The sequence below is a fragment of the Tinamus guttatus genome, unplaced genomic scaffold (assembly GCF_059628265.1).
Source record: "Tinamus guttatus ecotype Peru unplaced genomic scaffold, ASM5962826v1 Tinamus_guttatus_pri_ptg000314l, whole genome shotgun sequence".
Classification (NCBI taxonomy): Eukaryota; Metazoa; Chordata; class Aves; order Tinamiformes; family Tinamidae; genus Tinamus; species Tinamus guttatus.
The window spans coordinates 10,838,303-10,851,748 of NW_028288848.1; the positions used below are offsets into that span (position 1 = coordinate 10,838,303).

General features: G+C 43.2%; 1 protein-coding gene across 1 annotated transcript in view; it reads right to left on the reverse strand.

Annotated features, from left to right (window-relative positions):
- Positions 1-4,402: 4,402 nt before the first annotated feature.
- The window catches only part of WDFY4 (WDFY family member 4), a 116,791-nt gene continuing 107,747 nt past the window's right edge, over positions 4,403-13,446 (reverse strand). Inside the window, exons 57-61 of the mRNA XM_088528838.1 lie at positions 12,882-13,061; positions 8,840-9,022; positions 7,825-7,912; positions 5,719-5,830; positions 4,403-4,698 (exon numbers count right to left, since the gene is read on the reverse strand). Coding sequence (XP_088384964.1) covers positions 4,632-4,698; positions 5,719-5,830; positions 7,825-7,912; positions 8,840-9,022; positions 12,882-13,061 — 630 coding nt within the window. The 3' untranslated portion in view covers positions 4,403-4,631. The remainder of the gene's footprint in view (positions 4,699-5,718; positions 5,831-7,824; positions 7,913-8,839; positions 9,023-12,881; positions 13,062-13,446) is intronic.

Genomic DNA, 13,446 nt, shown 5'->3' on the forward strand with positions numbered 1-13,446 from the left:
ACTTTGCGGCATTCAGTACGGACAGCAATAGTGGAGCTGTGTCTGCAAGACATGCACCTGGTGTCACACCAGAGGGAGTTGCTGAGTTTTCCCACTATTGCAGTCAAAATACAGAAGCTTTCCAGCAGTGCAAACCCCAGCCTCCCTAAGATGACTGTGTTGGATCTGTTTTTTCAGCCTTCCTTGGGAAGTCCTTGCAGTCTCTTGCCCAAACAAACGCAAGGAGGAGACAACTTCTGAGCTGGAATAGAGAAAGTTACCATACTCCCTTTGTAGGCACCCACATAGAGATCACTTTTCTTCCACTTTGTACACCAGTAAGACCTCATGATGTTCTCCTCACAGGAGAGGATCACCCAGGATCCTCAGTTCGACCCAGCCAGCCAGCACACAGCTCCCCCTTAGCCCCTCACTGCCCGACACCAAGAACCCTGCACAACCATCCTGGCAGAGCACCAGTGCAATGCTGAGGTATGAAGTGGAGTGACAACTGAACACGGGCCCAGCTTTCCCCATCACCAGGCCCATACTTGCTCAGTGTTCACTGCAGTAAATATTATCCACAGTCCCCAAGATGCCAATGCATTGCTGAAACCTGCCTAGTTCCATAGTATTTAAATCAGGCATAGGGTATGAGGAGATTTCTTTTTAAAAACATAATGCAGCAAATCTCTAGAAACATCCTGAAGCCTGGAAGAGCTCTGATGACCTGTCATTTAAGCCAAAAAGCACAGGGAAAGTAGCCAGTCCTCTATCAGCCCTGTACCCTTTCAGATCTCCCCATGAGCCTGGTTGACTTCAGTGACAGTAATTATGGTGCACGCATCCCTGCAGACTGACACAGATAAGGCAGAAATTAGTCTGAGCCCTGCATGATGTGTGTCAGTGTACATAACCAAATCACCCCAGTTATCCGGCTCAGCATTGCTTTCAGGGAGACCAGAGAGCTGTGGCAGAGCACAAACAAACAGGTAGGGTCATTACAGATGCCACCCACCATCCAAGACTTGAAACCTTCTTGGTAATGGCATTTAGAGCTCCCAACACCCAGTCGTTGGCTGAATCTCAGACAGGTCAAAAAAACAAACAAAAAAAGTCTTAGCCTTCCCGGCTTTCCTCGCTCATTGTTTTCCAAAAGGAATGAGCTTCTATAAGCAACTGACCCAAAAGGCAAAGAATATCTTGCAGGATCAGGGAGAAAGCCAGGACATTGTAGCACTGTCCATTTATCCCCACCATGCCCTAAGATAATTTTTCTGCTGCAAGTCTCCTCTAGTTCCTGCCTTCTTGCTGTCACTGAACTCTGAGAAGCTGGGATTAGAACGATACTACCCGTATTTTTGAGGTCTCCGAGGTCCCTGTGTTTCACTCATTTCTCAAGTCTCCTCCAAAGAGCCTAAAGAGCCAAGACTGTTTGCAAAGAACAGACTGGATCAACACACCGACAACCCGGCTCTTCCTGTGGCCGACTACCAAGCAAGAAGAGGCAAGAGTGTCACAGTCAGGTTCAGAACTTTTCTGCGCTCCTTTTTGAATTTGCTTGGCACGTTCCTCACCAGAGATGACAGACAGGCCAGACAGGCTGAATTTTCAAGCAGAAGGATGCCCGTCCCCACTAATGGTTTTAGCTGATGATGGCTTAAGATACTTCCCTCGTGACAGCAATGTGAAATTCTGAATGAAATGATCTGGTTACTAATTCCCCTTTGTGACAAGTTTTTAGATCCATGTATAAAGAAAGACTGAGGAGCAACAGTCACAGGGTACTTTCCTGTGGGAGTTACAGATCTGTTTGCATGGATTTTTCAAAGGCGGCTGAGCAAATTCTTTTTTAATGAGGATACAAAGGCCCTGCAGTGCACAGGCAGCTCTGCAAATATTGCTTGACTAGCCTTTATTAGCCAATAGAAAAGTACAGAAATCAGAGAGTATTTAATGTTCACTAACATTTACAAGAGCCCTAATGCCAAACAAGGAAGCAAGATAGTCTGTGCAATAACAAAATAAGTGTGATTAAGGCATTTTAGGGTTTATGTTCCCTGATTAATCTGATATTTAAAGTCACATAAAGGTTGTGTTGTTCTGTATTTCTCTTTTTGGTTCCCTGCAGGGCAGAATTAAAGACTGTGCCTTAATTCCACATTCCTTATCCTAATGGGATTGAATTTCTTTTAAGGGTAATTCTCACCCTGAGCTACTTACTCCTTGCTAAAGTGGTTTCTGAGATAATTACAATACTCTGGTGATATTTTTACTGAGCTACTTACTTTCAGCATAACTCCATCTTTACAGTATTGCTGTGGAATTGTTCTGCTTGCTTAATTTTTGAGCATACTCTGGACCTGCCATTCCTATGTCCCATGTGGCCATTAGAGAGTAAGTATCACATCAGGATGCTCACTGAGTAGGCCTCATTACTGCTCCACAGGCCTGGCAGCTAGCTAGTACCAGGCCCTGTTTGTCTCAGCAAAAGCTGCCTCCACATCCAGAGCCAACAATTTCAGTAACATGCACCCTTTAGCAGATACATGAGATGAACAACAACAACAAAAAAAAAGTAGGCGCTTACAAAAGAGGTTGGTCTGCTGCTAATTGTTCAACCATATTTTTAAAAATTCTAGCTTGCCTGCAGGATGATGATGAGATGGCATTCTGCAGACATTCTCCGGGATTGCTCTCTCCACTGCACCAGATCACACACACTGGCTCTATCTGGCTTTCAAGATCTTCTGACTGCCACATGCTTACACTTGTGCTGTAACTGCCAAGCAAGGACTCACAGTTTGCGCTTCTTTACAAAACTTATGACTCAGGCAGAAGTCTGGAGCTAAATAGAAAAGAAAGCAAGAGCTCCTCAAACTGGAAGATTCCAACAACCTTGTAAGATTAAGGTCCTGACCAATGCCATAGAATTCAGAGGTTTTCAGCAAAGACTGGATAGGGTGGAGCAGCACAGGAGTACTTACCTAGGTGATAAGTACATGGCGTTCTCAAAAAGGACTTATCACCAAAAGCTGGAGGCTATTTTCCTTCATACCTGCCAAACGATGCAGATCCTCATCCAGAAAGGGTATGAGAATGCATTAGTGCTGTTAGCAGTCCATATGACAATAACAGCATTTTGTGTTACTTACATTAGCACTTGATAAGGAAGCTGTTTGCCACAGGAAGTCTTGCTCAATCAGCAATGTAATTAAAAAAATTGTGAACAAAACAGGGCCCCTATAGGAGGAAAAAAGCTGGTGGTGTAGTGAGAGGAAGCCCAATAAACACTCCTGCCTTCCGTTCCTGATTCTTTCTAGTGATGATGTCTCTTCCTCTAAGACTTTGTCATTAGCAGTTTCTTGTGTTTCTTAACCTCTGCCTGTCCAGGATAGCACATAGATCCACTCTTGCAGTATTAAGCAAAAGTGCAGTACAGTGGAGAGGAGGAAATTTTTGTGGCTCTGTATCTAGGAGTGGGTTCAGCATTATGAACACAAGGTCCTATGTGACCACAATGACCTTTGTGTTCACCCAGGCTCTGACCTGATTAACCCATGGTGTTTGGGAAGCCACTCTGCCTAAGTGGCTTCTCAGACTTTCTGTTTGTAAGGTAAGATGCTTTATTTCTTCACCAGGTTGTTTACTTCTTTACCAGGGAGGAGTTAATTGTCATTGGTATAGTTCCTTCAAATTTTCAGAAAACGTAAAGGAGTTTAATCTTTCATATCAGCTGCATGTCAACTGGGGGCTCAATTGGCACATGAATTTGCTAGATCATGGTCTCAGCTTTCGCATATTTCATATTCCCCACTTTTACCATGCAGGTTAATTGTGAAAGCAAATCCTGAAGTAAATGTGATATGCTGATATTCCAGAAAGCATGAGGGCAAGGTTGGAAAAGAAGGCAATGTAGGATGAGAATAAAAAAAACCTTTACCAGCTATGCCAGATCCTCATCCTCACCCCCTCCATGCATCTTGACTGTCTTGGTCACTGTGAAAAAATAAGTCAGAGATTAACCAACATAAAACTGTGCTGCAACAGATGTTCAGAATGCAGTTGGATGAAGACATCGCCATTGTGACTATGTCCTATCCTCACTCTGTAATATAAGTAACTTCTCTGAAGGATCTCACTTTTTTCATGAAATATTCCAGGTTCAGAGAAGCAGGAGGGGCAAGATCAAAGATATTAACATACCTGTATGTTAGCAAGAACAAAAATACCGCAACAAGGGCATTTGACATAAGTTTGAAGGCTCAACACTTTCTGAACTCTAAAACAAGAATATTTTAAATTTATTAAGCTATGTTTCTCTTCGGCTTCATCAAGGCAGCTTTATTTACTAGCTTGAACTGCAATGTAAATACAAAACGTGTCAAATTCAATATTTAAAATATAAAAGTTCCCAGAACAATTACTGCAAATTCTTATAGCATGTGTGCATTGTTTGTCAGTATCTTTCCTCATAACTTTGGAGTCCATTCTCTGATTTCAGCCAGACCTGACTGCAGGGTCAGTCCAGCAACACCTCCGAGATTCTTTCTCCTCCATAAGCTTCCAGGTTCCTCCAAATCTTGTGTGTTCTGAGGAGCAATTTTCTCTCCATCCAAAAGGCTGAGAACAAGGGTTCTGACTATTTCTTCCTATCCATCCACAGACCAACAGCAGATTCTTCCCCACTCATCACCAACTAGGAGCTTGGAGAAATTTCTTGAGAAAGACGGAAAGAAAGAAAAGAAAAAGAAGAGAACAATGTTTAAGGTGCAAATATGGTCAGGGCTTTCTCTTGCCTGTGCAGCAATTAGGACAACACAACAATGAAGGCAGCAGGGTATCTTTAGTGTCAAGTCTGAAGAATAACACGGATTAATACTGAACTTGGAATCAGATCCAAACTTTCCTGCAGTTTGAGTCAGCTGTGGACATCCTAGGCAGATCTGGAGCTCTGACCCTTCACTGACACTGAGTATTTACCAGTGTTAATTAAATCTGCTGGCCAGATTCAGGATTCAGACTTGTTGACACAACCAGAAGGCTTCAGACACCTAAATCTCTGCTGCATGCAATGCCATCAACGCAGTGAAACTAAACCTGAAAATGTCACACTTTCCATGCATATAAGCATTGCACTCTAAGTGTTCTGTATCTGAGCATGCAGAACATAGAAATCATTTTAGCAACTACCAAAATGCCAGCACTTCTAAAGAGCAAGAGAGCAACTGTTTGATAGCACAATATCCTGGGGTAGACAGTGAAGGCAATTACTACAGCCAGATGAAACTGCGAGAGCGGAGTTTAGTAAACTAGAATATTGCTGGCTTTGCAAACCAATTTTGGCTTAACAAGTCCTCTTTTGGCTCAAAACATCTTGTTTACATTTCATTAAGGAGCTAGCATCTGCAGGAATCCCAAGGATAACAATTTTACTACCACTACTACCAGGGCAGTATCTACTCATTTCTACAACTATTCTCCCCTAAAAGCTGTTGTTTCCGCTGCACTGCCTCCTACCCAACTGCTGACTATCCCCAAACCTTAATACAGTTGGCCAGGCCAACTGGAGCAGCTGCGTTTTGCTAAGACACAGCAATTCCAGTGAGATTTTTCAGAAATATAAACCTCAGAACAAAATGAGATAATCTAATGATTTCAGACAGACCCATGGAGACACTGAGGTTCATCTGGTGCCCTCTGCTGCACACAGACTGCAGTGCAAAGCAAGGTCAGTACCTGGATACGGCGAGCGCTGTCACAGCCGGGCTGTTCTTACTCGGTTTTCCAGTCAAGGCAAGGCTGGGATTCAGTTCCCGACAGAGAACAAGCTGTTTGCCACACTTGTTACCTGTTGTGTGGTTTAAAAATAAATATTTAGAAAGTGTCTGGGGGCAGCACGGAAGGGATTGTTATTTACGGTCAGCAAGTTGTTAAGTTGAGAACAAATATATTTAATCTCAGCCTGTGCTGTTGCAAAATAGGCCCATCCCAATTTAATTTGTGGCTATGATAGTTACATGTGCTGACGTGCGGCTGTATCAATTGTGTGCTAAATTGGATTTGTGTATTATTGCTTTCTAAATTGCATGCCTAGTTCAGCAAAATTGTTCATCAGTTTTCACTGGCTCTATGCTTAATAAGATGCCCCACAATACCTTGCTGCCAGGATATAATACAGCCCATAATTGCCTAGTAAAAAGAAATTACATAAAGCCCTGGTATTATCAACTTATCTAAATCTGCTCATAACAGAACCAATAATTAAATGCTGAGAACATTTCACATACACACACAAGCACACATATCCCTAACAACATAACTCAATCATAGTTACTTCAGTCTTTTTAATGACTGTGTTTTGTATTAATTTTATTTTCTTTAACTTGCAGAATGAGATGTGGGGATATCTGGCCATCTAAAATAATTCTGTAGTCAGTTGAGCAGTTTAGGAGAGCAGGTCACTGCTTTGACTGCACCTCTCTCTTTAAGAAATAATAATATTGCCCTGTATGTGTCTGCAAGATCAGGCACCCTTATGCTCCTATGCAAGAAGAGATGTGTGTGTGTTTGCATACATAGTGAATACATGGTCAATACATATCTTCTTTTATGAACTTCTCTGAAAAAAGCACAAACAGAAGTTTTATTCAGCTGTGCTCCCACAGACAGCTTTTATGTCCTGCTTTGGGAAACTGCTTACCAAGACTTAATTTTAAAAAACAGCTAAAATCTCATTTTGACCAAAGGCATTGCTACACAATTATTCCAAAGTAGTTAGGACCTGGAAATATTGACAGAGAAGTTAAGGACAAAAATTCAGGCAGGAAAGCTCTTAAACAAATTGGACATTTGTACATGTAAAAAGAATCTGCAAAATGACTACACAATGCTACATGATTTTTGGAAGGAATGCCCAATCTTGGCTTAGAGTAATCACTGATTAAGAGACCAGAATGAAACTAATTATGCAGTTATGACCATTAGATTGTTCCACATCTGGCATCTACGATATTCTTGCACCTTCCCCGGAAGCATCTGGCCCGACTGAAAGCAAAGATCAGCTTCTACTCTGGTATTTTCAATACACCTCCATATATATGAATATTTTCACATAACAGCCTAAGCTACATAGATGCCAGCTTCCATGAACAGCACTTCTGAAGATCTCACTGCTAATGCCCCATTATGCATATCTTTTTATGCAGATATTACATCTATAGCTCTATCTTTATGCAAATTGTGTGCCTAAAAGTGAAGCAATTGACAATGCTTGTAATGAGGATCACAGGAAATAAGTGGTATAAATTATACATACTAACAACATAATCCCTTTCTTCTATAAAACGTGCTGCGAACAGAATCAAGCTGTGCTGTTAGGATGTGCCTTTAAAGCTCCATGTCAGGTTTCAGCTGCTTATTTGTTAGATCAGAGAAGTGAGCTCAGCTTGTTTCACTACCAGTCAGCACTGTAGCCCACATCATCTTGTCAGCCCCAGCTCTGCAAGAATTCCCAGGCCTCAGCTCTGCTTCCAGTCAACAATCCCACGGAGCAGGGCCTCCTGCTGCCTTCCCACCAGCACAGGCAGCCTTCAATCTCATTCAAGGTGGCAAGGACAAACTGCCCCAGCCCAGTGCAGGATCTGGTACTGCCCGCTCCAGCACCAGGCCAAGACGCTTTATTACCAGCCACCCTGTTAATCCAGCTGTTACTGTAACATTGTACCAGTCATGCTGTACATCATCTCCTCCTGCTATCGCTGTGCTCACACACCTCTTCTGCCTCACAGACAAGGCCTGCACTGCACAGCCACGCTTGTGTTCACGTCCACCCCGTGGCTGTACCTGTGCTGCCCGGTGCTTCCATTGTACCTCGCTGGGATTTCAGTTCAGCTGCTTGGCCTGAACCACTGGGGTACTGAGTCTTCCACAGCTGTGCCAGCAAGGAGGCAAAAAGGATAAAAAAAAAAAAAAAAACAGATTATAATGCAGTAGGCATGAGAGACTCGGCTCCCTGCTACCCCAAAAGTGCTGGGAATTAGATGTTGCATAGCCAGAGCAGAACCTGACAGCTTTGCAGTTAACCAAGAGCTCAGAAAGTTCTCCTGCCAGACTGAGGGCAGAACAAGTGAATTCCTGCTCCCAAGAAAGTACAGTTTAATAAACCAACTTATGAACTCTGAAACTGTGAGTTCTGCAGCGTTCTGCTACTAGTCTTCACAAAAGTGAATTTATGAAGCGGTTTGCTCACCACTACCACCTCGGTGTCTCTATTTATAAAATAGAGTAATGGACATGGAATTCTCATGGAATTCTTCAGGCAAGGCACTGAGGCACACTAGAATTGCTACACAAGAGCCTTTTTCACAATAAATTGTTCCTCACAGGCGATCAAAACATGTTTATGTCAGGAAGTGGATTTTTTTGCCTTCAAAATAGAGCAATATTAAAAGTGTATTTTCAAAACCACTCCTGAGTAGTAGAAATGATTGCTTAAAACTCTTCCAGTCAGATATATGAAGGAGGCTTGGTGGCTCAGGCAGCTCCTTGTCTCCAGGCTAGAATGGCAGGTACCCTGTTACTGCAGCTGTTACAGTAACACTGCACTAGTCAGGCAGCACTTCATATCAGTGTGTGCACATAGCGACACAGGCCTGCTTCAACCTCACAAAATAAATAGGAAATAAAACCTTTTTTCCCAGTTCATAGCTTTTGCCCTGTGCTGCCCTGTTGAAAAAGGGATGGTGCTACTAAAAGCACTTTCCACTCCACTCAGTATGCCAAGTTCTCCCTCTGGCCTACACTAAATTTGGAAAAACGGTGCCCTTCTCCCTCCCTCTCCTCCATGGGAAACACCTACCCTCACCACTCCATCCGTGCTCCCTGCGATGACGACGGTGCGCGTGTCCCAGTCCATCACCTCAGCAAAGCAGCAGCAAACCAGGCGGCTCCCCAAGCTGCAGGCCACGGTGACGCTGACAAGAGGCTGCCCATTGACTGTCCACAGGCACAGGGAGGATCCAGCGCATGACACAATGTCACCCTGGAACACAGGACAGGGCCATGTTAAGAAAAACTCTGCACCTACCCTCCAGCACTGACTGTAACTGACAGGGTGGCCTAGGTTTAAATTCTTGCCTTTATTTTGCTTCTCAACAAAAAGTTAATGCCAGAAACATTATAAAACATGATTTTTTTTTCTAGAAGAATTCTAACATTCTGACACTGTGGCAGCATTATTTTGCTACACTTGAGATGTTTTGGGTTTCTACAAAGCTTTATGTACCATTTTCTGGTGAAAATATTCCATTGTTTCCTTGCTATTTTCAAGAAAAACTCCACAGCAGCTTCCAAACACTTTTTGTGACTATTTTCTTTTAATTAACTCCAGAAATGTTGTGATAAATAGGTCATGTAAAAATGGCTGTAAAATAAATAATTGAAAAAAAAAATGAACTAAAAGTATTAGAAATATCCAAGGAATTTTTGGATACAGCCTACTTTTTATTGCCTTCTGCTCTTGGAAGACTTAAATTAGATCACAGAATCAAAGAATCATAGAATGCTTAAGGCTGGAAGGGACCTCTAGAGATCATCTAGTCCAACCCCCCTGCACACGCAGGCTCACCTAGAACACATGGCACAGGACTGCATCCAAGTGGGTTTGGAAGATCTCCAGAGAAGGAGACTCCACAACCTCTCTGGGTAGCCTGTTCCAGTGCTCTGTCACCCTCACTGGTAAGAAATTTTTCCTTAAGTTCCTGTGAAACTTTTGATGCTTCAGTTTGTGGCCATTATCTCTAGTCCCGTCCCTGGCCACCACTGAAAAGAGGCCAGCACCATCCTCCTCACTCCCTCCCATGAGGTACTTATAGACACTGATTAGATCCCCTCTCAGCCTTCTCTTCTCCAGGCTGAACAGGCCCAGCTCCCTCAGCCTCTCCTCATAGGGCAGATGTTCCAGGCCCCTGATCATCCTTGTGGCCCTGCGCTGGACTCTCTCCAGCAGCTCCACATCCCTCTTGTACTGTGGAGCCCAGAACTGGACACAATACTCCAGATGTGGCCTCACCAGGGCTGAGTAGAGGGCCAGGATCACCTCCCTCGACCTGCTGGAGACCCTCTTCTTAATGCACCCCAGGATCCCATCAGCCTTCTTGGCCACGAGGGCACACTGCTGCCTCATGGTCGACTTGTCGTCCACCATGACACCCAGGTCTTTCTCCGCAGAGCTGCTCTCCAGAAGGTCGGTCCCCAGCCTGTACTGGTGTCTGGGGTTATTCCTCCCCAGGTGCAGGACCTTGCACTTGGCCTTGTTGAATTGCATGAGGTTTTTCACTGCCCAGTTGTCCAGTGTGTCCAGGTCCCTCTGGATGGCAGCGCAGCCCTCTGGGGTATCAGCTACTCCTCCCAGTTTCGTGTCATCAGCAAACTTGCTGAGGGAGCACTCTGTGCCTTCATCCAGGTCATTGATGAATGAATACATTGAACAGGACTGGCCCCAGGACTGACCCCTGTGGGACACTGCTAGCTACAGGCCTAAATGAACTAACATTAGCTGAAGAACTTTATGCATCAGAGTAAGCCAAATAATAATAGTAATAATAAAGCAATGTGTATTCAGAAACCTAAGGCTGTCAGGTATAGCTTAGGCAGCGGATAAAATTTCCATCCTGGAAAAATACGGTCTTGGTTTTGGGTGACAAAGCTTACTGATATCAGAATTCAATCCTATTTTCAAACCTCATAAAGCACCAATTGTTTAAATATAACAAGGTATGACCATTCAAACATGTATGCACACCAGCAAGAGATTCCAATATTTAGATCCAAAAACCAGTAGGAGTTGACTGCCTGAATTTTAATTTTATATATTTACTTTAGTATAACCTATTTAAAGAGCAGCGAAGCAATGCCTCAGCAGGGAAAAGAAATCCAAGTCTGGCTGAACAAGTTCTGTCCATGTTCATCCAATTGTCTGAGATCAGACTGAGGACTGTGTTCATGCTGGAGCAGAAGCATCTGCACACCAGGGCTACTCTGTGATGACCCGGGACAGGTTCTGGGCAGACCTAGCACTTGGCAAGTCTTGCTGACATACAAATAGACATTCCCTTAAAATCATGATATTGTGTTCACCTGGTTCACTGCTAAACCTTTGGTGAATTCATAATCCTCCTCTGCCCCTCACAGGGAGCTTAATGTCATCGCATTTTTAGATTGTTACGCATTTGTCCAGTGATCAGCTCTCTGTTCAACAAGCCATGCCCCAGAAACAGAATATACCCTTTGCAAATGAATCTTGCCTCTCCTTTCAATGCAAGTGCATAGTCTTACCAGGGGCTGTACACAGGAGCAGCCACACAGACATCCTCAGGGGCAGGAAATGGACAGATCTAAGAGCAAAATCTGATGCTGCAGTTTTAAGCAATCTTAACACAAAATTCATTAAACTGATTTCTATCAAGTTCCTACCTGAAATTCCATCCAAACTTAACACCCCGATACAAACTAAAAAAACAGCCAAATAAAAGAGCATCAGCAAAGTCATCTGCTTCTGACAAAGGCCACTGTGCCCTTAAATTAGCTATGTGCATCTGGTTTAAATTATCTATCACTATACTTCACCCCTGCCTGATTCGGGGCCAGCACTCTTCACATGGAGGGGCAGAATTCCAAAGATAAACAAGGACAGCATATTTGAAACACAGTTGCCAATAACTGAGGAGATTAGACTTCAGCTACTTTATCTGAATATGAGCACATGATGCCCAGGCATTTGCTAAGAGTCAACATGCTTTTCAGATCTAGATCAGGGATATAAAAATAACTGGAATGACAGCAAACTTTTACAATCCCATTTGGATTGTGAACTCTTTGGGATTGTATTTTTAATTTGTGTGTACATCATACAAACCCCAGGAGGCTGAGTTCTATAGATGGAACTTACAGATGCTAAAGCAAATATATGAAACAATAATCACACATCAAAAACTGCAGAAGACTGGGCCCTAGCAACTACATGAGGAGTTGGCACTGAACAGACCACTGAAGTCCCACTTTTTAATAATTACCAGCGATGAGACTGCATGGTTGGTAGAACTCCTTGTACATGCAATTTTGCCTCACACAAAGTCTGCCTGGTTTCTTACTGCTATGAATTCATACTGCCTCTCTTAGCTCCAGTAACTGATCTGGTCCCAAACTGTGCAAGAAGCTGGAATCCAGGTCTTGTGCATAAGCAAGGGACAGAAGTTACAAATGTATGAGCAGCATACTTCGGAGACAGAAGGTTGAGAAAATTTATAACCAAAGTGTTTACAGTTAAATCCAATACAGGGTATTTTCCTATCGATACGAATGCCATTATGGCTAGCACAGACCACAATAGATTTTTCATTTCCACTGTTGGTAAATGAAACCCCAAACACTGCTATTAAGAGCCCCCTTTCAGGGGAGATTGGAAGAGAAAGCAAAACAGCAGCAAGGGTAGAGAAAGTTGCCAGCTGATATGGCAGACTGAGGGCTAACATCTCAGCTGTGCTGAGATGACTCTGCTGCATGAACGTCAACGGAAGTTAATGGAAGCAATAAGGTTATGGGTAAGCCAAATCCAGGAGCTATCAGAGCAATCATACTGCATGATTCTCAAATTAAATAAAGAGGTTTAATCCTGCTATCTACCTATCCAAAGATGTTTCTACTTAGCTACTCAGTCTAAGATATTGCTTTTAGTGCTCCCCTCTCATCATTAAGAACACTATTAGCAATCTCTGTAGAAAGGAAAAAAAAATCAATGCATCAGCCTCTCAGGATGTTTTTATGTTGGGAAGAGCACCCATTAAATTATCATGAAATGTTCATGGATGCATCAGAAGAAAGATGATAAATGAAGGTCTTACCGTTGAATCGTTGATGGCAACTGCAGAGATACTTGTCCCATGGGCAGGAAGCTGGATTATGTACGTCAGCTGGTTCAGGTCCCAAATGATGCAGGTTTTGTCATCAGAGCCGCTCACGATGATGCTGTAGGTCACAGATGCAGCAAGGCAGGTCACTGCCTGAGTGTGCCCATACAAAGCCTGGCAGGGATAAATCAACCAGTAAATCACAATACAGGATGTCACCGATTTTCTAGTGACCTACAGTCCTACTGCCATATGCTCAGTAAGAACAAGCAACCTGGTCATTCTTTGGAGAACTGAAAAGATATGAAATAGATATCCCAGAGTATCCTGTAGAAGACTCCATGTCCTCAAATTACAGTTGGGAAAAGGTGAGTCTCCAAGGGATTAAATGACTTGTCCCATAATACACTAATTCAGGTGGAAAAACTCAACTCTGTCCCTGAACATGCATTTTTGACTACTACAATACTTTGTGCTCTAAATGTATAAGCATTTGGCATAGCCACTGATGACAGCACAGTCTGCAGGGCAACAGAGAAAAAATCCTTCACGGCTTTTT